The sequence below is a fragment of the Dermacentor silvarum genome, chromosome 8 (genome assembly GCF_013339745.2).
Source record: "Dermacentor silvarum isolate Dsil-2018 chromosome 8, BIME_Dsil_1.4, whole genome shotgun sequence".
NCBI lineage: Eukaryota > Metazoa > Arthropoda > Arachnida > Ixodida > Ixodidae > Dermacentor > Dermacentor silvarum.
The window spans coordinates 81,020,000-81,046,284 of record NC_051161.1 but is presented as its reverse complement, the minus strand read 5'-3'; the positions used below and the strand labels follow the sequence as shown (position 1 = coordinate 81,046,284).

Below are 26,285 nucleotides of genomic sequence, written 5' to 3'. Positions count from 1 at the left end.
TATAACGCTCATTGAATGGCTAATGTTGCTGACATTACAAGCAAGGGCTGTTCTGGGCATCTGCCACATGGAGTTCGACAGCCTGGCGAGCAAGTCTGGCAACTTCTCGTCGCCTCAGTACCCAGAGCCGTACCCGGCCAGCATCCACTGCTACTACCTCTTCAAGGGCCAGGAGTCCGAAACGCTCAAGATCACCTTTCTACATTTCGACCTCGAACCACCGTTTTCCAAGGGGCAAGTATGAATCTATTCGATCCCGACCCTTAGGAAAGTGTTCTCATTAGTTTGAGGGGGTAAAGTGGTTTGCCATGTTCAGGCATTGTCTCAACGTGAGCTTGCTAAGCTCGGCACACATTATAAAAAGTCGATGAGGTCATATAGCTAAGCGCTATACGCGCGGTAAAATGAAAACAAACACCAAAACGACGCATCATTACATGCCGGAAAAATCTGTGGTTTTCAACATGGTTTATAAAGACTGGTTTCTGTGTGGTCAGAAATAACCATAGTGTCAAACAGATTTTTTTTTGTTTGCAGTGCTTTTAAAACAGAACATGCCACAAAAATTATGCCTCTTGATAAGAAAAAAAGTAACTATAGGGTAGACCGCTTTGGAAAAAGAGCAGAATGTTGGATGTCGCGTTATCAGTTACATTTTAAACAAATAACAATTTTGTACAGTTATCATGAGCTATTATTTCAAATTTGTTCGAGAATTTATAGTGTTCCCAAGAAGTGGAAAGAGAAATGTTGCTTGCTTGCTTACAAATGTTGTAAGGACGCCCTGATGAAAATATTCAGTCCGCGATATTCAGTCGTCATACAATGAAATGTCGCCTTATCTTGTAACACAAGAAATATAGCAGTTGCGCAATACTAAAATTGTGTTCTGACGCAGTATTTTGATTCAAGGTTTCGAGTGAGAACTGTGTGTTCATCATTCGGTTAAAGAACGGGCTCCCGAGGCAAGACAAAAGTGGGTGTGTGTTGAACTGAGCTGGTAGGCGCATGTTTAGAAGGAAATCGAACAGCTCAAGAAACATTGTTAGTCAGCGCTGTGTCTGTCACCTTCACTATCTATCCTCTTTTGCGTTGTTGGATTTTCATCTAAACAAGAAAGTATAGCTGTACCCAAGTAAATATCGTATTTGTGTATTTGTTTGCTTCAAGAATTTTATTACAGTGGTTGTCTATGATAACCATTTATTCCTCTGATGTGTCTATCTGCTTTTGCAAGCAGTTATAATGTATGCTTCGTGACATGAGCCAGCGGTGCTGATAGATCAGACGTAACCTTTCGTACTACATCGAAAGCCATAGTATTCAATAACTATAGTATACCAAACCGTAGTATCCATCGAACACAATAGTATTCAATTGAACACAGGCGTGTAGCTGATTTTACGCAAAACAGCAAGGATGAAGACAAGAGCTCAGGAAGAAATCCAAGGGCATCTATACACTTCTTATGAGTTGTGAGTGCAAAAGCACGCATGTCCAATTGAACGCCGCTGAGCGGTCCTTCGAGATATGAACTCTCCGCGGGCAAGCGAGCGCGTGGATACGCTTGGCGTGTTTTGATTTGGCCTTACCGATTCGCAGTTAGAACGCTGGCGAGAACTTGCGCGGACAAGGAACGCGTGGATTACACAGGCATCGGAAAGTGATAGCGAGGGTGATTTGGCGTCGCGGCGATGGCCTCGATCTCCCCTCACGCATTACCTGGCGTGCTAGTGCGGCAGCACGTGTTCCCTTTCGCCTGCTCTGCCCCGTCGAGGTGCGCTCGGGCTACTGCGTCGCCGCCAATGAGAATTTAGGTGCCGTTTCGCCGCTACAGACGCCGGACAGCGGCCTTTTCGTTCAATGAGGCAATTGACGCTTTCGCATCAAAATGACCTACCGAGAACTCATCTTCCACCGGCGTCATTCCATCGCTACCTAGCTCTCATGTGAAATAAATTTCTGTATACTTCCTGCGTTTTCGAAGACATATGGCATGTAAAATACTTTGTTGGCATTGTTAAACTTAAAGACGATTTGTCACCGTGAAAGCAAGCTAAAACATGTTCTCCATCTGTACACCAAAAAGACGTTTCTTTTTCTTTTTTCCTTGTTTTATGCTGTTGTTTAGGAGCTGCTCACAGATGGGAAGGTAGGCTACATTAGAGCTCACTGTCTCAATACACAATTACCAATTTCTCCATAAATACGCACATACGTATCCCCGATCACAAACATCTATATAACAGTAAATCTGTGCAAGACAAAATCTAAACCAGGAGAAGCAAGCCAAATACACCAGCGCCAAGTAAAACAACTTTATGTCCACTGTTCAATAAAAATACTACTATACACGTAAGACAGGAATGCTAGATTCCGTGTAGTCCTGACTTCAAATACTCTAAGAGTTCCTGAGAATCTCTAAATCAAATAAAAATTGAGATTTTTGTCTAGAAGAAGCTCTTGTAGGGCTGTCAAAGCACATCTCTGCTTAGCAGGACAGGACCAGGGACCAAGTATTTTCACAATGAAAATTTCATGCCTGTTCAAGTGGTTTAACTTATCGCGAAAATAGATTGGATGTTGTTTATTTTGTAGACAGTCTATGAGCAAGTGATCAACAGAAGTGTCTGGTGTTTCACGGTAGTTGCCGTTAAATCTGGAGGAGACATTGTCTTACATGTGTTTTTCCACACAGACTGATATTGCCATTATTTTTTATCCCTGCCCCTCGGGCACTTTGGTACGTCCCTAAAAGAATGATCTTTTCCTATAGGTATGCAAGAACGCGTTATAAACAGGATCTTCCCCTTTACCTCCTCGATAAACTGGTGCCACAAATATTTGCTGTTGTCGAATACTCTCTCGCTTAATATATGCTACGGGCATTATTTCCTGTATTTCACAGCGCGAAGGACGAAGGCGCTGACAGCTTGCTTGGGTTTTTAGACCACTACGCAAAAACGTTGAGCTCACGTTTTTATTAATGAAACGCCACTTAGTCCGCGGGCGGTCTTGTTGCTTGTGTGTCTCCTCTAGTCTTTCTTTTATTTCGTTGTAGAAATATTGAACGAACAACTACCAACTCCGTAAGAAAAACATGCTGGGTCAGTTAGAGCTTCTTTATTTACATAGTGTAGCGATGAGGCACAACCACAAACAAATAGACAACGACATGTGTCTGTGCGCCTTCCTTTGTGGTTCTGCCCTTGCGCTAGATTTTTATTAACAAAGCGCCAACTAGCCGAAAGTAACCGTTAGTCTAAGGGTTATTTTCTTGCGTTCGGAACGTATTTCTTTGTATATACAATTACTAATCGTTTTTATAATCGAGGTAAGTTTTCAACTAGCCTAACTAAGACGCGAACTCTTCTTAACCCCTGTATTTGAGAAAGGGCTCTTGAAATCCAGCTAAAAGTTTGCTAGGGTGTAACAGCAGTTTCGCAGTCTGAAGTGTCGCGTATGAGTTAAACGTGAACACGACGCAGATGTCTCAACGACTTCGTGGACATCAGCACCATAAGCGTGACCAACGTGCGGCAGCTGGTCGGACGGTACTGCGGTGTCGAGGTTCCCGTGCCGCTTCTCACCATGAAGCCGCGCATGGAGATCATCTTCAAGACAAATCACGCCCACGAGCGCACTGGATTCTTCGGAATGTTCCAGTTCACGGACGAGAGTAAGCATTCATTTTAAAAGTTCAAGGTAACCGAAGTGTCATTCTGTTGATTGTGTGACGTCTGTCGTTTGACGTTACAAATTTAAGTAAGAGATGCAGGCCCGCTATTTCAAGAGCGTAGTGGCGCTTGTTTAATGGGCCGAGAATGCAAGTGTGAAACGATTGAGAGTAAGGGGTAGTCATTGAACGCAAGTGCGTGAAAGCCTTTGACCACAGTTGACGCCGTATTACAAATCAAATATGACCATATAAGGGCGCATATGCACTTGGACGCTAATTAAATTTTGCAGGTTAATTAAACCTGTAAGTGCGGCTGCCACTGAGAGTTAGTGGATGTCAGTGTGAACGCCATTGAACGCCGTATACCTTTAGATGATGCAGATATTATTGACAGGTGACCGAAAGAATTATGCGAATGATACCCTCCTGAATTGAGCACCTGGATGATTTCGTATCGTTGTGAGCAACAGCGGTGTGATTATCCGGACCATTAGGAGAGGAGCGCAAGCAACGAAGGGAAAGCTTGGCGACATCATCGGAAACTTCAATAACAAAACAAAAATCAAATTTCATCTGCCTTCAAAAGAGTACGGTGCTTTTTGCTACAAGCGAAGTTAAAGACCAAGCAGAATTGGGACAATTCGAATTGTTAAACCAATGTTCTTATACGGCGCAGTTTTTTCACGATGGTATCGCCAGCTGTGCTGAATGTTTATTGTGCACGGTTCCTTTTATATTGTTACGTCAAGGAAAGTTGACAGATGGTTGAGAACGGCCTACAGAGTGTAGATCGGGGACGACGTCGTGAACAGAATGAGCTATTAGACGTAGGGCTGGCTGAACAAAGCCGTCACGCCGATCGGATTTTCCTTGTAAAGCAACCCTTCACGACCAGCGGTAGCGTGGCCGAGTGGTCTAAGGCGCTGGTTTTAGGCACCAGTCCGAAAGGGCGTGGGTTCGAATCCCACCGCTGCCAAAACTTTTTTTTTCAATTTCGTAGTTCACATTTGCCGCTATTCATGCTTTTCTGCTTTCTGTCTTAGTACGCTTCATTAAAGCATTATTCTTTAGAGCTAATTTTGAGCTCCTGAACGATACGCTTTTTACTTTGCACAGCCGAATGTAAACTAACAGCCTTGTCACCTGATTTAAAAACTACCAAATACCATTGCGTGAGGAGTGGTTGCCGTTGCTGGTTTCCTACTGCGGTGATTGATGCCCCATTACGTGAAAGAATTCACGAAGTCAGCGAGGCTGCCGTAGTAGTCGGCCACTTTTTCCCGATAAGTGCGGGTTAAGGTAGGTCCTGGGCAACCTTCGCGGCTACTAAACTTTTCGGGGCATAGGCACAGAGAAAAGTCGCACTTAAGTACGTCTTCTTCTTGAAACACGTTAAGTGCCGATGTGCGACATTAGAAGTTTTTCATTTCTCTCTTTTTCTCGCGATTCCTCATTGGCTTGCACAAAGCCAAGCCCCCCCCCCCCCCCCTCTTTTTACTGAGATTGACCGCCGTGCGGTCAATCTCAGTAAAATCCGAGGACACCTAAACACTTATCAGTTGTGAATGCGAAAGCATGAGTGTCCAATGGAACGCCTCTCACGGGTCCTTCGATGTATGAACTCGTCGTGTTCAAGCGAGGAGTTTTGAGTTTGCCTTATAAGGGCACAGTTTGAACGCAGGCAAGAGCTTGCGGGTGTGACGGTTTTCACAACAAATCATTGCAGGGTCGGGCCTCGCCTCGATGACGTATCACTCTTTTTTTTCTTCCTCTCTGTTTTTCCAACGCCGCCAGCGTTGGAGCGAAGAACACGTTGGGCTGGTGGTGACTAGGCACAACTGTGGCTGCTCTTAAGGGATCGATGGTAATTCTAAATAAACGCATCACCGTTTTGATGATTCAAATATAATCTCAGTATCAGGGAGGGAGCAGTCTACCTGACTGGGGCAGTATTTTTTTTTATTTGGGTTGTTGCTACGCTGCGCTCCGCAGCACCCCAATGACTGCCGCTTCGCGTCGGCGCCCGGCACCGCGCCTTCCGCCACGGCACCGGGGCACAACCGACCGTGCTGTCAAACAGAGAGAAAAAAAAGAACATGGTGATACGTCATCGAGGTGAGCCCCCGCCCCTTCACGAATTTTTTCTGAAAATAGTTGCACCCAGAGCTTGCGCGGACATGCAATGCGCGGATAACACAGGTTTCCGAGAGCGAGAGTTACTGGGCGTCACGGCGACTGCCTCTCCCCTTGCGCAACCCCTGGCGCGCTATTGCCGCAGCAGGTGAACCCTTTCGCCAACTCTGCTCCGTTGAGGTGCGCTCGTGACACGGCGTCGCAGCCAATGGGAATTTACCATCCGTTTCACTGCTACAGACGAAATACGCCGACTCAATGATCCATTTGACACTTTTGCATCAAAATTAATAAAATTTAAGGACGAGTATCTTTGTAAAATACAGCCGAATGCTATAGCACATCGGAACCCACCTTGCAGGCGTTGACTGAGAAATTGAAGCTAAGACAGAGGGAGAGATTTCATAGGAAATTGAAGTTAAGCCTACCTAAATGTCCGTCTGGGTGAATTTTTGTCTTTCTTTTTTATGAGATGGAAGGCACTGTCGTGAATAAAAAAATGGGGGCTTCAATCACACAGTAATACCACAGCAGACTTGCTTTCTTCTAAAACAGTCAATCAAAGTTAAAAAAGAACCAAATATGCCATGCACCAGTGTGTCAGAAATGTTCTTGAAATTTTTCTTTCTCTTCTTCTTCTTCCTGTGGTTTTACGTGCCAAAAGCAGTTATGATTATGAGGCACGCCGTAGTGAAGGGCTCCGGATTAATTTTGCCCACCTGGGGTTCTTTACCGTGCACTACAACGCAAGCACACGGGCGTTTTTGCATTTCGCCTCCTTTGAAATGCGGCCGCTGCGGCCAGGATGCGATCCCGCGACCTTATGCCTAGCAGAGCAACGCCTTAGTTAACTAAGCCACTGCGGCGGGTATTTGAAGTTTTTAAACAGTTTGGTGGATAGGTAGATTTTCTATTGGCTCGACTCGAAATTGGCGAAGATTCAAAACTGGTACCGGCATATCGCAACGATAGACAATAAGGCGTGAACGCCGCCGCGTCACAAACACACACACCCACACAAAGAAAGAAAAAAAGAACGACCGAACGCCCCAGATAAAAATTATTATTTGTTAAAGATGCGGCACTGGCCATGGACATTTTGCGCTTGCCCTGTAGATTAACCCGTCAATTTTCGCTTTGACACAATGGCAATCTATTGCGCGCGTCCTGTGACACAGCACTTTATGTATAGTGCTTGCCAACGCTTCCGTAGTACAACAAAACCGGAAAGCCAGAGCTCCAGCTTGAGAGTCGAGTTGGCGCTGAAGCTGTTCCTTTATCATTAAAAAAGTGAATCGATTTCTCAAGACGAGATTTGCTAAACCACTTGCACTGCGCCTAATATTAAAAAAGAGACAGAGAAAATAGAAAAGGAAACATATGTTCTATATAGTTAGGAATGAAAGCAAAATTACATTATTTATGCGATTCATGGCTGCGAGTTATCGCTGTCAGGGTTATGGTTTACACAAAGTACAATATTGACCACCGCGCACACGTTTACAAGAACGAACAGGCAAACAAACAAACAAACAAACAAAAAGAAGCAAAAGAAAAAGCGAAACGCTAGAAAGACTGCTTCAGCAACCAAGTAATCTTTCATTACTGAAACAACGCAGAGCTTGCGAAAAGGCTGCGTGAGCTCTTCTTCACCCACATGGTACACTGCAGCAACAGCAAGAGATCGAAACATCATGCGGCATATTCTTCATTTTCTACCATATCATTTTCTTGCCAGTTCTCCGGGTCAGCACTCCGCGCCTCGTTTGAATCACCAGCTTCAAAACGCAGATGAGCGAAATGAATACGAAAAATCTCTCCAAGGAGCATTTTCAAACTAAGCCAGCTGTAACCAGCTGGGTGAAAGGTTTCAGAGGAAAACTAAATAAAGAGACGTGCAAAATGCATTACCGAAAGCTGCTCGCAAACCACTACAAAACAAAAAATAAATAAACAGAGGACACTTATTTTGGCGGGTATGCTTGCTTTTATTCAAATGGCGGTGTCGAACGGGAGAAGACTCTATATAGTTTTCACGAGACATCTTTAGATGTACAAAGGTCATCAACTGGAATATTGATTGTGATGAGGATGATCGTGTTAAGAGCTAGCATTACTTCTGGTCTCTTTTCCTTTGCCCAGCAACATCTTTCAGTTTTCGGGCTAGGAAACGAGGCCTTTTTGCGACGGAGAAAGAAGAAACACCGTCTTTTCTTGCCATTAATTTGGGAGGGTAATAACCCTTGTCGTTCCCTTAAGATAACATATGTCGGCTGTGTAATGGCTGAAATGGAACGTTGGAAAATGACAAGTTCTTCCCGGTGCGGCAAATTTTCGCATTCGTTACAGTACACCAAATAGGGGCTGCTTTATCTTGAAGCAGAAAAGGAGCTTTCGAGAACGTGGTCCCCTGTTTCCTATGCTCTGGAACCATCCGCCATGAAAAATAACCCTAAGCTCAGAGTCTATATCAAGAATTTACTGCAATGTGGCATTACGAGAAAAAAATGATTTGCGCATGGATTATGCCTTATATAATATAGATACGTAGTCGGATATGTAAGGGAAGAAAAAGAGAGAGGCATGGTACACGCTGTCACATCGGCTCGAACATAAAATTGGGCTGGAAGTTATTTTAGTAGCGAGTAGAGCACTGCACGGGCTCGGGCTTACCCGAAAGCCCCGGCCCGGCCCGGCCCGTGGGCCGGGCCGGGCCGGGTAGAGTAGTTTTTTTACGGGCTCGGGCCGGGCTCGGGCACGGCGTGTGCTTTTTGACGCGGGCTTGGGCGGGGCTCGGGCACGGTGTGTGCTTTTTGACGCGGGCCCGGGCCGGGATCGGGCTTTCTGGTGGTGCGCATGTAACGTGCAACGAGTTATTCTCGGGCGTCTCAACTCTGAAAAACATGTATTTTTGGGTCTCGGGCCGGGTTTGGGCCGGTTTTGAGCCAGGCTCGGGCCGGGCTCGGGCCTAAGGTAAAAGGGTGGCGGGCCGGGCCGGGCTGGTAACGTAGATTATTTCTGGGCCCGGGCCGGGCCCGGCTCTCACCATAAATGTTTTGATTGGGCTCGGGGCTCAATGTAAAAACGGGCCCGGGCCGGGCCCGGGCCGCAAAAATCGGCCCATGCAGTGCTCTAGACTAGCGAGTTCTACGACGTTGTCCGTATGACCCAACTCACGTTTTCAGGAGAGGGCGACCGCATAGCTCCTTTTTGCCTCAGCTTAAAGAAAAATGATTGTCTGGTTGAGGGTTTACTGTAAAAATAAAATAAATACTGAAAAAAAGGCACTGCTAGACGACTCATTTTGAAATGTTTAGCCTAATGGGAGGAAGGGTTCGGATAAAGCGGATTGTTACTCTATCATGCTGTGACAGAAATAATTTCTATTTCCGCCTTACTGTTGGGAGGAATTGATTCTCTGGACTTTCTGAAGTGTCAACTGCCGACTTCAGTCACGTCTATCAACGATTTCGTGCATGAAGGGACGCTTATAGTATTACTTCTCCGCTAAGATAAATACCGAAAGAGCGACTAAAGCATAGACATCTGTACCATGTAATACGCACTTCCGAGGTGCAGTAGTGCCACCGTCTACACGGAAGTCAAAGTAGTGGGTTGATAATCACCATAGAGTCACGTAAAATATTGTCATCACAGTACTTAAATATATTGTTGTAGAAAGAAAACAGCCTAGGAGTACAGTCTTTAAGCGGCATGTAAAATTGACACAAATCGATCAATTAGACTATGGCACCATCTGCACAGAATTGGTGTGTTTATATTGCCTTCGCAAAAATTATCATAACTCGCGTTAATGTAGGCTAAACCTCTAAAAAAATCCTCCGGAACTTTAAGTCTGATTAGGTTTTTTTGTATTAGGTAAATATGGTAGCTATGGGAATCCTCCCTTTAACACTTAGTCAAAAGAGTTAACATTTGCGCAGCAATCCACCATGGAGTTAGAGCCACACCAATCTTGAGCAGTGCTGCTCTAAACGTTCGTTTACTTCTATACAATTATCGTTGGTATACGGTCATGCGAAGGTGCGAATAACATCGGAGGTGCATGCTGGAATCGTTGACTCCGTGCTTCTGGGTGTATGCGGAGTCTGGGTGAGCTTTATAGGGTGTAAAGCATTGTTGAAGTGCCAGTTAAAGTGATAATGGGTGTCTCTCATCTGCTTGTGATTCCATTGCAGGTTTCATTCACCCGCCGCAATCCACGCGAAACGTGACCGGTTGTGGCGGCACACTTACTGGCGTGGGCGGTGACCTGGTGTCTCCGGGTTACCCGGAGACCTTCCCCAAGGACGTCGACTGCACCTGGCTCATACGCGTCGACTATGACAAGCACATTTATATCCGCGTCCTAGAGCTCCAGCTAAAGGGCAGCATTGGTAAGCGCTACGGCAATTCAATATTCTATCTATGTAAAAATTCTGTTCTTCCGTCGTTAGGGGGAATTGATAGATGAGAAATCTGCTCACTCCCTTACGTTGATGTCACACCACCTAGAGCGACTTCCCCCGAAAAACATTTGTCCAGCCTTCAATACCCTGGACTAAAACGAATTTTTCTTCAGCTATGAAGCTTTCTTCGTCTTCTTTTTTTTTCTAGAAACGTTTGTAGTTTCCTATTACACTAGGGTGGATGACAGTTTTCCTTTTTGTGAATTTTCCTGTACCTTTCGGGCTTACGCAGAACTGGTTTTCAATATGAGGTTTCCATGTGCTTCCAGTTGTCGAATAATTCTACCAGATCATGTTGGTGAGAGGGCGGCCGCAGTCAAGACGGCGCATGGCTTCCCGTGAAGAGATAAGAATGGTGAAGAGCATAATGAGAAATTCTTATGCTCATTAAAGTTTTTTTTTTCTATCTTTGCCTTGCTGTGGCGATCCGCTATCCCGCTTGTTAGGTCAAAAGGTACAGCAACCGACCGGTAAAGGCGATCGCCCCGGGTTAGTTTTTCTCCAACTAGAAGGCTTTTTTCTTTCTGAGAAGCCCTTTGTATACCAGATGATCAATTTTAAGTTTAGCAGAACTTTTGTATATCACCTGTGGCGGACAGCATTTTTTTTTTTTCATTCCTTGAGCTGGAATATGCAAAGAGGCCGGCATTACTTGTAAGAAGAACATATTCGACTAATTAACGGAAGTGCACTAATTAGCTTCGTAATTTATCACTTCATGACGCTTATTGCAAGTCAGGAATTGCAACCGGTGAGTTGACAAAGCGCATTAACTTAGAATGAATTTTCATGTTGACTCTGGCTTCGAGAAATTCATTGCAAAAGTGTGCGGCGAAATACGTAGGGATTCCAGTTACGTTTGTGATTCACTGCATAAACGAGCGTTTCGTTAAAGAGTAAGTGGATCAACAGTGCGTTTTTATCGCGAGTTTTATCGCGCATATATCTCGAAACCCTGTGCCATTTTCAAAATTCCCACATCCTTTTCCCAACCTCAAACAATATTAAAGCCGAACAGTCGAGAGCTATGCACCCTTGGCTTTTTTCTTTCTCGCGTTTGTCTGATTTCCCTGAGCCACCCCCGCCCCTACTTCCTTGCCGTAGCACTAAAAACAAACCAGGCTATAAAGCAAAGCCAGAGTCGGTACCAGTAACACTGGTTCATAGAATTTGTCACTTTCACGTGCCTTAGTAAACTATCGAGCATTTGTAATCAGTATTTGAACCCTTCGGCGTTCGGTAACACTTTCCGTCGATTGATTAAGTAGATCAACTATTTGCTTGAATCACAGCTTCGCTCAAAAGGCGGAAATTTGCTTGTTATATTTGTAATGAAGGCTTTTCCAGCAAGCAACAAATGTGATCTACTCGACTCAGTTGGCTGCTAACTAACTAATCATATTTCTCTTGTATACCCGCAGCGAACTGTGGCGAAGCGGAGCTTGCCATTTTCGACGGCTACTCGAATCTGAAGGTGAATCCTGTACAGCTCAAACGTTATTGCGGCGATCTGAAATACTACAAGAATACTGACGAGAAAACTGAGCTGTCCAAGAGGAACCGAATTCTTGTCAGGTGCGTGAAAGATTTGTTCTATATTCCCAATTAAAATTACAGAATTTCTGTTTTTTTTAATTGACATTATTTTTAAGGCGAGGTTGCAGTGCTTTTGCGTACACTGGCTAAGCCTCGTCGCATGGCAAAAAACAATTAATTCCCGAAAGGCATCGAAAAACACTAAATAGTGTGAAATAATACGAATACGTAAGTGGTCTGCACGGGCGTCCAGGAATCCACTAAAGCAAATACAAAAACACGTAAGAACACGTATAAACGCGCACAGGTAGATACAATATTAAAGGTACTTGAAGTTGTATGTGAAAACACACAGTTTACAATTTTGCAGACGAGTGTGTCATAATTACACAGTACACCACATAATTACATAACACCACATAACTACTTTGAGCTTTCTTGACACGTTACACGAAGATTTAGTGCAAACTTAATGTTATTGTTCTTTCTAGGAAGTATTTTTAAAGCAACAAGCGCTGTTCTCTGCAAACCTACTGCTGGCCATGGGCCTACTAATTTTCTTTCTTTCTTTTCGAACAGTTATGTGGTTGTTGTCGCAAAACCACAGGGCGTTTGCAATTCATGTAAAGTGAAATTTTAATTCATGTCGTTATGGTTGCCAAAAAGAGTGAATGCAAGGAAAAACTAAAACGCGCGTATCAGCTCGAAAACCCTGTGATGCCCCACATCACAAGTTGGCGAACAACAGCTTAGGCATTGCAAACTGACACATAACTGGAAGTATCTGAAACAAATCTTGAATTCGTAAATGAACAGGAGTACAGTATATACCAACTTTTTTAATCAATGCACTAGATGAACATTTCATAATTAAAACGAGGAAAGATCACATAAAAACTCAGCAGTCCACATAGCGGTAAACACAAAAACACAAGAAACAACGCAGAATTTATGAAGATTCACGAAAGCATCTTGTGTTTCTCATGTGTTTCTGATCGCACGGTTTATATTCATTTGGTACTGTTCTCTTTTTCCTGAATGTTGGGGTAGCTGCCAACCACCATATATGTCTTTGCGCGTTGACATCGGAATGCGAGGCAATCATGTTGTAACAGCATGACGAATGAAGCCGCAACAAAGTAGCAGATGAGGAGAGAGTACTAGGAGTCATCATATCTACATTGTAACGTATAGTTTAGCATCGGCAAAAGTGGCTTTCTTCTGAACCTGCAAAGCACTAAGGACTTCTTTCCGGCCAGAAAAAAAATTATGTCGCATTGACCAGCATGTCATTGATTTGCTGCTACAAACACTACTTTGAATTACTGAAGATGAACAGGCACACGCAAGCCATACTGACTTATTTTCATGCTGGAGAACATTGTATTTTCTCTGACACCAAGATTATTTGCACTCATTTTTTTATTTTCGTCAACTGTGTCAGTTATTCGCAAAAACGTATTCCCAAAGGTCGTTAGAAATGCTTGTTAAAAAAATTTTATACCAAAATAGATACAAGCATTCGCACTACTAACATATTTAAATAACGAAGCAGTGCATACCTCTTATTCTTTTTTTATCGCAAGTGTTTTAATCAGTACGAGAGATGTTGCTTCATGTGATGCCACAGGTAGAAAATTTTTGACGGGCATTTCTGTGAAGCCCGTGTTACAAATGAAGCTAGAAAAAAATCTCGAAATGTTTTTTTATAGCGCTTACGATTCAGATGGGTAATACTTTTTTATATAGATGCTGTGTTGCGGTGTACAATAATAACACTGTGATTCTATCAATGTTGACGTTCTAGATTTTAATAGTGGATAAATATAATACAGGTGTTGGCAGCTCACGCCCTGAGCTAACAAGCTCAGCTCTGAAACAATATGACTAAATGAAACAACGTGTTCACGTCAAAACGCTCAAGCCACCAAATAGCACCCTCGAGAGTTCTATGCTTGCTTTCCGCTTTGAACAATATAATAGCTAATAAAAAAAGTTAAACCAAGATAGGACGTTTCTGACCGACTGCCTCCAATTTGTAAAAATCTACCGGCCATTGCATGACGCGGTCTTCTCTAGGAATTCGGCTCCTGTAATAGTGAACACAGTAAAAAGCCTATCATGCTTCATTGTGACATGGTTAACAACTCATTGTTTAAGTTTGCCTATATAAAAACAACTGCATTTTGTTATGGAAAAATTTCTGTTGGTGTACGATATTTACAACTATGATTGATTTCAGATTACGAACCACCGTGGCATCCCCTATCAAGCAGCCAGGCCAGATAATTGGATTTAAGCTTGTGTGGACGGCTGTAACGTTTCAACCAAGAGGTCAGTACAATGCCAGAGTCTTTAGAGTCACCAACCATTTTATTGGAAGTACGTTTAAGGCATTTATACACAAATAGTGTTAATTTGGTGTTAGTTAGGGTAGAGTTAATGAAGGCGCAGCTAATTATGGTAGAATTAAATAAGGCACTCAAACCCACAACCTTTGGTGGGAGTTGAACCGGCTTTGGTGAGAGACAACAATAGGAAGTTAACAACGCCTTCGAATGATTAATGGAGCCACCATTCCACATGGTGCCACCAACTAAGGTCGTGGGTTCTAGTGCCTTAATTATCTCTACCTTAGCTAATATAGAGTTAATTAAGGCGCCCGAACACACCACGTTTGGTGGGAGAAAACAAGTAGTATGCAGTAACAACGCATTCGAATGAGAATGTCTGGTAAGGTAATGATTGTCTGGTGAGCACGCAGGGTTTCGCCTTCATCTTCTATAGCGTATGGTAAAGCGACTGTCAACTTTTGCAGCGAATAGAACGGCACCAGTGTCATAGAGTGAATATTTGTTGAAATGATGCTGTAATGATAGTGTTAAAAAAAGCACTAGTTTAGTTTGCATGCATAAATGTGCAGTACTACACTTGACAGATTGTACGCAAAATTATCTGTCTTATATACAGGGTAATCAAAGTGAAGTTGACAGGTCCTTTTTTTTTAATTAGGCGCTTAGATGTACGTGAAGTCCACCTCTACAGTATAAGGTTATGCGCCCAGGGGGACACAGAATGAGGTGGTAATTATAGATGCCGGGGGGCCTAATGAACTAAAGTTGAATAATTAACTCTTGAGTGGCTGCAGTAAGCAGGCATATTTGTATTGAAACGTTAAACGCAATCCTGTTTCTACACAGTTTCATTTGGCAGAATTCTTCTAGCGCATCTGTACTCCGAGATATCGAACTGCGAAGTTTAATTGCCGTTCGCAAGGACCGACGCAAAGCTCCTCCCTTCTGTGATGGACCTGCTGTGTACGGTGTTTAGTTTGACAACGGGGTGGGGGCCTAGGCAAAAGTGATAACTGGCACACTCTCAGCCTTGGCTTGCGTAATCGCAAACTGCAGTACTCGGAACCGCTATCGAAACACGGAGCCGAGCGGCCCGTAATGATGGTAGCAACTGCGATGCCGAGATAAGGTAGCCAGCGCTGAAGCCAGGCGAGGGGAGGGAGGGGGGGGGGGGGCATTGAGAATGCGCGATGGTGTCTAGACGAGCGGGCATTGTGATAACCGGGGTTACGCAAAATGAATTGAGTGTTCAATTCTCAATATTGTCATCTTTATTGAAATCCACAAAGGTAGTACCCATGCTAACGAATTTTTCGCTATGGCATTGTTAAACGAATAACGAGGCAGATACACATTAAACTAATTATAGGATGTATTTACAGTAGCGGTTGCAGCGCTAATCAGTTCAGCTCACAGCCGGGGCCAAATCACTTCGTCGTCTTCGTCGGGAAACCGCGCGCATCGTCCAAGCGACCAGCTAATATTCATGTAGCACTATTTCAAAGTTGTTGCGCTCATGCACAAATTTCACGTCTTTATGGAAACCTATTAGGATATCAGTGCTTTAAAAATTTTTCAACGTGCTTTCCTTCCACGGCAACGCAAAATATAAACCGCTCTCTTTCTGACTGGGTAACTCTGCGCAGTACTTCTGGTTTGATGCTTGCGCTGTCAGATATTATCCTGTTCTTCATGTCATTAATGTCAGTTGGCTGGGCTGAAAACACTCGATCTCTCACGTAGCCCCTAACAAAAAAGTCGAACAGAGAAAGGGCAGGAGATCTTGGTGGCCAAAACATCGCTCCTGCGCGCCCCATCCACTGTCCTTGAAAATGATTGTCCAACCAGCTCTTCGCAGAGGTGGAGAAATGCGGTGGGGCTCCGTCATGCTGGAACCATACTTTGTGCAGGTCGTTCAGGGGGAGATCAGAGGCAATGTTGTCGATCACAACGCTAAGTATCGCTTGCGTGTACTTCTTACTTTAGATGTTGTCCTTAAAAAATAGGGTCCAATGATCATGTCCCCGAGTCTGCCACAACACACATTCCCACTCCAGGGAACTTCGTGCTTGTGTAGTCGCAGCCAGTGCGGGTTGTCTTGTGACCAATAATGGGCATTGTGAACATTCACGGTGCCATTCCGGCGAAACCGAGATCCATCTGTGCATATTACTTGTTGTAGGAAGTAATTGTCTTCATCAATCTTGATGAGACCCCAATTGCAGAAGTTGAGCCACCTTTCGAAGTCTGCCTCGCTTAGGTGGTGGTGAACGCGAACGTGCTTCAGATGGAACCTATGCTTTTTTAGCGCTCTTGCTACTGTTCCAAAGCTGCGTCCTGACTTGTTGGCAATCTGTCGGATGCTGATTTCTGGCATCGACGTTACACACGCGAGAACGTCAATTTCGAAGTCTTCATTGACGATTTTATCTCTCTTCTGTCGCTGACGGTGGACAAAGCCCGCGGCGCAAAATCGCCGAAACGTGGTTATGAACGTTGATCTAGATGGAAGTGGACGGTGTGGGCGGGAAATCGCGTGCAACCGCGTAGCTAAAAGTGCGTTTCCATTCGTCCTGGCCATTGCAAGTACTACTTCAATTTTTTTTCTGTTTAATACCTTGTGCCGGTGGAAACAGCCGCGGCAGCACAGTGGTTTCCAACGCTTTTCTTGATTGTAGTTCGACGGGCAGCGCTATTGCAGTAGCATTCTGTGGCAATGAAGCTAATAAGTTGACAAGATAATGTCCCAGTGCGATCTCAAATCGTACAGAGAATGTGCCGTAAAATTATCTTCCGCTATCGGTTGTAACCCGATAAAGTGTACTGCGTACATCACACCAAGCGGTTGTTCCTTGGTATCGCCAGCCGAGAATGAAAGACGGGCAGTTATCAATTTCGCCTATGCCTCCAACCCGTTCTCAAACTAAACACCGTACACATCAGGTACGTCACAGAAGGGAGGAGCTTTGTGCCGATGCTCCACTGTCTTGCATGCGTAATCATGCGAACGGCCATTAAACTTCGCAGTTCGAAATCTCGGAGCACGGATGCGCTAGGAGAGTGCTTCCAAATGAATTTGTGTAAAAACACGATTGCGTCTAACTTTTCAATACAAACATTCCTGCTTACTGCAGCCGCTAAAAAGTTTCATGTACCTATAAGCAACTAATAGAAAAAACCTGTCGACTTAACTTTGATGACCCTGAATATACTGTATATGAGACAGACCACATTACATAAAGAGCTCATAAAGATAGTACTGCACCTTTATACCACGCACTTCAAAGTACTTTACAGCAATTTAAGAAAAGTTAACTCTTCCAAAGTAAGATGACTACATCTGTTTCGCAAATTATTTCTTTAAAGAAACTTTCGCACTTCGCAATAGTTGATGCTTAGGTGGGACATGAAGATAACGCAATAAAGCGGTTCACATCAAAATTTGATCAATATATTTTAGCTGATTACACGCATTTGTTTGAAGATGACTTCGTAGTGTCCGATCTGAAATCGCGCCGTACGCGAGTTTTCGACGTCTGAGCATTTTAAACAGGCAAAAACCGGAAAGTGCTCACTGCTGTTTCCAAAGCCTTCTTCTTCGTTGTTTATTTCTGCATCTTTTTCTCTTTAGTAGACTCGCTTGAAAAAAACTTGGAGGACATTTAAGCTTCGCTTTTAAGAGTGGAACGTGATAGCTTCTCACGATTTTAGGAAAGTGCAGCTTTTGTAACTGTGATATTTACCTGCAAACGCTGGCGGCAAACGCTAGCACGAAGGCGAGCTTTCTGGTTCGTTTTTTCCCCACATGGCGGGAGCCACGACTGCCACAGATGCGCGGAGGCGAGCGCCATCTGGATGGTGTTGCAAGGAACCGAGCGTGGTGCTTGTTTGTGTTTGAGGATTGCGTTTGAGTTTCCGCGTAACAGAATTGTATTTTCTCACATATTCAAATTACATTCCGAAGCTATCGTGTCTGTAGGTTGTGTACTTCACGAATTTTTGACGATTTTACTTTGAGACATTTAATTAGTTCCGTGATGTTTATGTGCCTCGGGGAGGGCCTGCGTGATTCAGGATGCGTGATTCGGGATGATTTTTCTGTAACGGACAACGCCGCTGACACTGACGCCGGATTTTCTGCGACACGGGACTCTTAACGCTCTCGCGCTAAAAGCACTCGGACACGAGCTACGTACACAAAATTCTTTATTCGCAACAGCCAATCTAGTAGTTCCGGTTCGTTTCCCTGTATTGTCATGCGAATAAATTGGAATCAATTGTTATTTATCGTTCATTGCCAAAAAACGGCAGCGAAAATATTTAGTCTTGCATCTGTCGGCACTGAACGGGGCAAGAAACTCTCTCGACTTGCTGAATGAACAACAGATATGGCTGTTCTTATTCCTGCTTTCTGTTTTCGCAGACGTCTGCAAGGAGTACACGTGCCCCAAGAGCCAGTACTGCATGAACTCGGAATCTCGCAGTTGCACTGAGACGAGGGAGTATTGCATCGACAGGTCGCTGGTGTGCGATGGTCTGCCGAACTGTAGTGGCGAAGACTTCAGCGATGAAGATAAGTGTGAGGGGACTCCCATACGCTATTAATATACGATGACACACGCCACACATTCTTTATATCCAGGAATTCCCCAACATCTCGACATGGGAACATTGACATTCTACTACAGATCACATATGCATGGCTATCTTTGGATGGGGTGATTATGAGGCACTTGGGGTGCTAACAAAGGCGGCCAAATAATCATTTCTCCTAATGACAGTAAAAATAATGGTTCTGTGCGCCTCCGCTGCTAATACACTTTTAGGGAAACCCATGGATGAAATTATTTTTTTTTTGCCGGGACAAAATATGGGCGTCACGAATAGAAGTACGACATGGAGGAAGAACCTGACAAAAGGTGTCATAGCTGCATAATTCCTTATTAATAGCTAGAATTTCATTGCAATGCCATCGTTATGGCGCTATAGTAAAACGAATAATATTTGACGCTATAAGTGCAGCGAGGCGGCTCCGCATTACTTTATACGACATGGTGTACTTTAACATGCGCCTGCACTTATGTACAGCCGTTATCAATAAGCAAGGGTTGACCTGGATTTTTTTCAAGGGTCCGTAGGGGCTAAACACACATGCCCTCCATAAAATGTTTCAGAGATACTCAAAATTCCTAGATTTGAAGCTGAAGTTGATTTATTTACCACACAAAGTACAAAAGAAACTTGCGCATGAGATGTGGTTGGGAAAGTAGAAAAAAAGCTACAACATGTAGCTTGATTTACCCCACCTCCCAGTACCCTGCAGCGGGCACTTTGGCAGAAGTAATACATGCACAGAAAGACTGTTTCAACCGCGACACTAGTTTGTTAAACAATAGCGGACACTTTCGCAGAAGTAAATAATACATGAACAACAATACTGTTTAAGCAGCAACATTAGGTAAACAAAAGATACAAGATAGAAACTACTGCATTATGTAACCAAATGAACGAAAAAAGCAAATGATAACAAGCATTATGCAAAAAGCGCATGCAAGTCATTTCTTGAAAGTACACTAAAATCGTCTATCGTGAGGTGGAATTTATTTAAAAGCTGTGGGACGCTTGACTGCATCATCTGAAATCCATAGTTGGTGCGAGATCTTGGTACACGCCAAAGTTCTGTGCGCTTCAATGAGCGTATAGAAGCGTTGTTTTGCAAGTTTGAAAATGCTGTCTCATAGTGTGCATCCTTACGTATTTCACATTTAGGGCTGGATAGTAACTTAAAATCGTACAAATTGTGTAATTTCTCAATCATATTTGCATCATAAGCGCATCATATTTGAACCCATATAGCACAAGCTATCGTCGTTGTAAAAAATGCTGTTCGCTTTCACATCGATAACTTCTTCCTGGGGTTTTAAGTGCCAAAACCAGTTCGGATTATGAGGCACGCCGTAGTCGAGGGCTCCGGATTAATTTTGACCACCTTGGGTTCTTTAACATGCACTACAACGCAAGCACACGGGCGTTGTTGCATTTCACCAGCGACCTCGTACTGAAAGGAAGAAGGCCGTAGCCACTGATCCAAGATGGCGGGTCGCTGTAGATAACATTTAGCATTTGGAGAATACATTACCTGAAGATCGCAGACTAGCAAACTTTCAAGGCTGTAGATAACTTGGCAGTTATAATTAGCAGGTGAAATTTACAGAGACTTACGCAGCATTGTGCAAGCGAAGCCCGTTTATCCGAAGAGTCGTGCATCAGTCATTATCAGCGTTCCTCTCGCAAATACGGCCCTTCGCAGTCTTCGGTGTCAGTCAACGAAGCGTCGATGAGCAAGGCGCCGTCATTGTCGTGCTTGTCGTCGCCAAGCCACACTACAGTCTTCGCCATCCATGTCATGCCGCCTTCTTCTTCACTGTCGGCTCATCGTCCTCATATATCTAGAGTGAATACCACCAGCGATCATTCATATAAGTAAAGAATATTGCTCCTGTTAAATGTGGATATATTCTTCAACTTGTGTCTACGTGAAACGAATAAAAACGTAGTTTCACTAGCTTGTTTCACTGGCAGCCGTGGCCTAGTTGTAGGTACCCTAGTTGTAGTTGTAGCCTAGTTGCAGGACTCGGCGGCAGCACTCGCCCGCATCCCACAGCAGCGGCGTATGCTCGACTATTTCACCACAGCTGTGGTAAAGTTACCGCAGCTTCGCGTAGTAAATGACTCAAGAATACAATAGGTGCCTAAGTTGATTACATTTTTTCCGCTTTCTCGATCGCTCTGAGTTCATCGTATACTATACGTAGGTGACATAAAAATTACATGTACTCGAAGCAGCACACTTGTGACACTGCCCTAAGTGGTGGTGGGGCACACTACTGATAGGAAAACTTACGATGTGTCTGGGTTGGTTTTCGTTCATAAAATTCATTCTTTCAGCCGAGATGCTCACCACAGAGAAGCGACTTTTCTTTTTTCTTTTTAGGTGGGGCATCGTGAAACGATCATTAATCGTCTATTATACTGGCGCCAAGCAGTCCATTATGCATGGACGGCGGCGATAAATTTTGGCAGTGAGAAGGAGAAAAAGTACTTTTGAAAATTACTATGCCGGATCAACAGATATTATAAAGAAGGCGGTATCTCAATGCTTCAGGTACAGAAATGCCATACTCCGCACTCTGCGATAATCAGCTGTTGCCTGAGCTGGTCAGTATCCATAAACTGGCTTCCATAAATCCGAACCTACCCGGCTCACTCCGACACTGCACTGCCACCCTGCGCTCCCGTTTCGGGAAGACCTGCTCATCGCTCTTCGAGTAAACCTCGGCTAACGTCGTAAACCTGTGATAAATTGCCCCACAGGGAGCGGGGACCACGCTTCCCCAAAAGCCTTTTTTCCACCTTGCATCGGCACCCCTCTAGTTCGTCGCTGGCAGCGTGCCTGATCGAAGCGCACCCGCTTTCGCACTGGTAAGGCTTGTAGCGAGGCCGAAAATGCGCGGCGCCAACAACCGATGCGCATAATTATGTCTATCGGCACCACGCCGCCACGGTCTTCAGCGAGAGTGAGCCAGTAAGCTCGCCGATACGCCTCCCGCCGGCCAAGACACCACCATGAGTGATGAAGCGAAGCTAATGCAGTTCTTGGGAATCTCGCTTACGAGCGATCTAATTTCGAGGCTTCTGTACGCATATACGCCTGCCTCAATAATTTACCTGGGAAGTGCAGAGCTGTATCCTCGACCTGGAGTTTTTTTTTGTTGTTGCTGCCTTTGAAGCTTGTGCTGCCGCTATATCTTGTTTATTATTTGTTATAGTTAACCAGCAAACGGTGATAAATAGGGTGACTAGCCCTCACACACACACAAAAAGTAGAAACGAAGGCAACAGTAACTCTCTGCAGCATCGGCGATCATTCTATTTGTAGCACCTTCAGTAAAAACGACTGAAGAAACGCGAACGGGACAGAGACATAAAAGAAGGCACATATAGACTCATACATCGCCCCTGTAGGTGTGTACAGGCCTTTTTTTATGTCTGTGTCCAGTTAGGACCCATAAAGCCTTGCCCATGCTGCATGCAATTGCTTGGTTCCAGCGCCCTTATTAAACTGAGGCAGCGCTTTCATCCGGTCACACCACTTGCAGGGAGGAATGGTGACTGATGGAAACCATTCTTATCGCGTGCTTTTCCGTGCAGATACGTTCTGCAATGTGGCACACAAAAGTACGGTGACATTCACCAGTCGCGGATTACGAGTCATATTTAGCGGAAGCATAATTAAAAATCCCTCATGCAACCAATAAGGGTGCTTGGTAAGTAATCACATCAAGTCAGACTCATTGCGCAAAAGTTTTACGTATCCTTAACCGCTACGTATCTTTGTATAACTTCGCTGTGTAAACTTGCTATATCCAATAGAATATACACAATCACGTAACCCAGCTGCTTCAGCGATCTCCCGATAAGCCAGACCTGAGAAAGACGCTGAGGAGAGCTTTAAACATTCGGTCTCCTCCTCATGAGCTTGGCTGGCTAATTTTTGTTTCACCTGAAGTCAGACACAATTCTGGTGGAGATACGGGACACGGCTAAAAGACATAGGCCACGACGTCTACTATAACGACGTTATTATGTCAACAACAATGTGTAGGCCTACAGCAAATATTCTAAGAAAGAAGCCACAGAAGAATTATACAACCTCTAGTAAGCAAGGACAATTGAGTATAGCTGAAAAGCACGTCGGTATATATATATATATATATATATATATATATATATATATATAGAGAGAGAGAGAGAGAGAGACAGAGAGAGAGAGAGACCCGGAAACGCACACCATATGGTTTTTACGCTGACACAGTCTGCGTCCAGATGAACCCGACACAAAAGGGTCTGACAGCATTTACCTCATTCCCGTATAACCGATATGACAGTGGCAGCTTGCGCCAAGGAGAGATAACAAAGCACCCGTCTGGTTTTTAGTTGCTGGCTGCAAGGCACTGACAACAGATCCGAAGTGAGTCGGGCTGAGACAACCTACCATGTCGAGTCCCGAGTCAAAGCTCACTCCGCGCAACAACGTTTACTTGAGCGTTACGAGCATATCTCAGCCGAATGGACTGCACGTTTTCATACTTCGGTTATATTAATTTGCGACATCAGCGATTTTTGCTGCCACTTGCTATGGTATTTCTTATCGCGGTATATTTCGCAAAAAAACTCTACCAAAGCTAACTGTCCCTAGTACAGGACTCAGCGATTCAAACGCGGTAATCAAACGCGATAACCGCTGAGGGCCGTACTGGCTGTCCACTTCGCGAAAACTCTCGAGGGTCGCAATAATGCCCGCTACAACCCTACCATTACGACTCGCTCTAAATAACATGCCTCTCTTCTCCGCTCGCAGGCAACCTGCCGTTGCTGGCGGGCTGCGGAGCCGGTGCTGGCGTGGTCCTGCTGTGCGGGGTTATCGCGGTGATTCTGTGCCGACGCCATTCTCGGCGAGCCGGCCAGGCATCGCGAAGCCTGTCACTGCCGCTTCGCGAGCTCGAGCACAGCCCTACGTGCGCCGTGCGACAGACGCCCTTCCTGCCCGAGCTCAACTGCAGCGTTCACCGGCCGCAGCACCTGCCGGGACCCGTACCGCCGGCGAGGCCGCCACCGTTTGCCAAGCCCCGGCGATCGCCAACCGACGTGTAGACAGTTCGATCGTCGACCAACGCTACTACGGCACTGCGTATTGAGAATCCCCCCCACTAGCAAGGTTTTTCTGTATTTCTTTACGACGTGGTTCGCGAAGAAGTTTCGCGCCGAAGTCGTGAACTATAGTGTTAATTTACGGCGTCGAGAAGCGCGCACGTACTACGTCTTCTGACAACGCGGATCAGCCCAGCACGTCGTCACTGCGTGCTCCGAAGGTCGCTTCCGATATCGCCGGCCAAACCCCGCACGTGACCACCGCCGGAACTCCCCTATCGGTGGCTCAGATTATGGCGTGCCACCTTGGCGTGACATGGAGCTCCCGGAGGCGAAGAACGTTTCGTGTCGACTGGCGGGATGGGTACTCCTACGTCCAGCGTGCCGACAGCGACGTTTTTGTGGGAATCCTGCAACGACAATATTACCGCGAAGCGACGATTGCCGGCTGTGAAAGCTGTGAAAACTTCTGACAGTCGCATAGTTTGAGCGCATATAGTACAGTAGGATTGCACAAGATTCTTGAAGCATACTATGTGTTGGTTTCGCGCTTTTGAGGTGGGCGAAGGACTGTGTCTACAGTGCTCACTAGCATATTGGCACATAAGGGGCTTGCATGACTGTGAAGCAAACTAATTGGAGATGTTAATGTGGTTTATCTTGCGTGTTCATTTGAACTGAAGAAAATTCGCTGCACTCCTCGCACTTAGATAACGAGGAGGTTGTATGAGGTATAAGGATAGGTAATTTTCGAAGGAGCTGCAGCTGATTAAGGATGCTTTTTTAGACACCAGTGGGAACAGGCCAGTTGCAAGAGCAGCAACAGAAACAGCAGCCGCTGCTTAGTACTCTTCTTTTTCTAACTACAAAATAATGAGCCGCATTGAAGTGATAAAATGAAGTCACCAGCTTTCATACTACAAGGCAAATTTTAATTGCGTTTCGCCTAATCACTTTCTTTCTTCAATGTTGTCTGTTGATTTAGCTACAAGTGGAATCAAGGCAGTTTGAAAGCTTTCCTTACTATCTAATTGTATGTAAGAATGAGTTACTTTTGGCTAACTTATTTATCGCACTGCAAATGTTTATTGCAGCCCGGTTCGCTGATTACGTACATGTTATATATCTATAGACAGAACAGGATCATAAATCCGAAACGTGAACAATCGTGTTTGGGTCTATTTAGCTGAAGACAGCTCCACACTCTTTTGGAAGCCGTGAGCACAAAGAAATCTAATGAACTCGTGTAGCGAGATTCAAAAGCAAATAATTCGACAGGGTGCATTGTAAAACTGTAATTGCTATTTAATTAGAGAGTGCAATGGGATGTTTCGAATTTAATAATACCAAAAGGTGGCAACAGAAAATTTCATGTTCACGACTTGCCCACCGGTAAACCAAATAGGAAAAGCCACAGAAACAATGACAGTTTTGCGTAGAACCAGCAACTTTCTCATAAGCCAGAGCACCCATCCCACTGCTAGGGCATTTCACTGGATATATCATGTTACCAGTAACGCCAGGTACGAAATGGGAAGCACAAGCTCTGTTTTGCCGAAGAGCTGCTATGTAAAGAAGCGGTCTTTTTTACGAGATGTCCTGCCAGAAAGACTAAGACTTTACGGCTTCGCTTCGTTGAAACCAGGCTGCATAACTGCTGAGGGAGCGCTATCTAGCGCCTAGAGATACTCCGAGATGCTCATCGTGCCTGTTGTGATCATCAACTAATGCCGTTTGTACGTAGGCTATATAGGTACCGCCATATAAAGCACAATAGATTGCATAATAAATGTTACCCGAACAATACAGACGCAAGAAACGGAGTCTGTAAGGTTGTACCTCACACTGCCGAGCTCTCTCAACCATTTTTAACCCTTCCGGACGTTTGGGTTCGCTGGATATTGTAGACTGTTCGCATACGGCCGTCATGACCATGTTGTGTAGATATATACATGACGCCGCTCAGAATCAGGCACGCTGTTGAGACGTATGAAACAAAAAAAAAACGAAAGAAAAACGCCAGTTGGGAAACATTGATGCTATCAATCCGACTCACCGTGACCCTATGCAAATCATCGCGAATGCTCTCCACTCTCAAATCTCCAAACAAGCTTGTGAGTATTTGCAAATGCATTCTCCTTTAATTTGAGAGTTTGCGTCTTATAATTTCTGAACGTGAACGTCCATGCATTCAGGAATGTTCACCGGCATAATCATTACCTATAAAAATTATGGGGTTCTACGTGCCAAAACCACCATCTGATTATGAGGGACGCCGTAGTGAGGGACTGCGGATTAATTTGGACCACCTGGGGTTCTTTAACGTGCACCTAAATATAAGTACACGGGTGTTTTCTGCTAGAGGGTCGAAGTATTGTGAACGTTGGCGCAGCGGGGGGTAAA

The 26,285-nt window shown here is 44.7% G+C and overlaps 1 protein-coding gene and 1 non-coding gene across 2 annotated transcripts; both read left to right on the top strand.

Moving 5' to 3' along the window:
• On the top strand, positions 1 to 24,608 carry LOC119462723 (cubilin). The gene is made up of 7 exons (XM_037724011.2): positions 1 to 234; positions 3,489 to 3,679; positions 10,012 to 10,209; positions 11,703 to 11,856; positions 14,060 to 14,151; positions 18,595 to 18,750; positions 23,593 to 24,608. Exons 1-7 carry the CDS (start codon positions 23 to 25, stop codon positions 23,883 to 23,885), a joined length of 1,296 nt encoding a protein of 431 aa, XP_037579939.1. The 5' UTR covers positions 1 to 22; the 3' UTR covers positions 23,886 to 24,608.
• Positions 4,576 to 4,655, top strand: Trnal-uag (transfer RNA leucine (anticodon UAG)). Its single transcript has one exon. It is a non-coding gene; the product is annotated as a tRNA-Leu (tRNA).
• Positions 24,609 to 26,285: the final 1,677 nt, after the last annotated feature.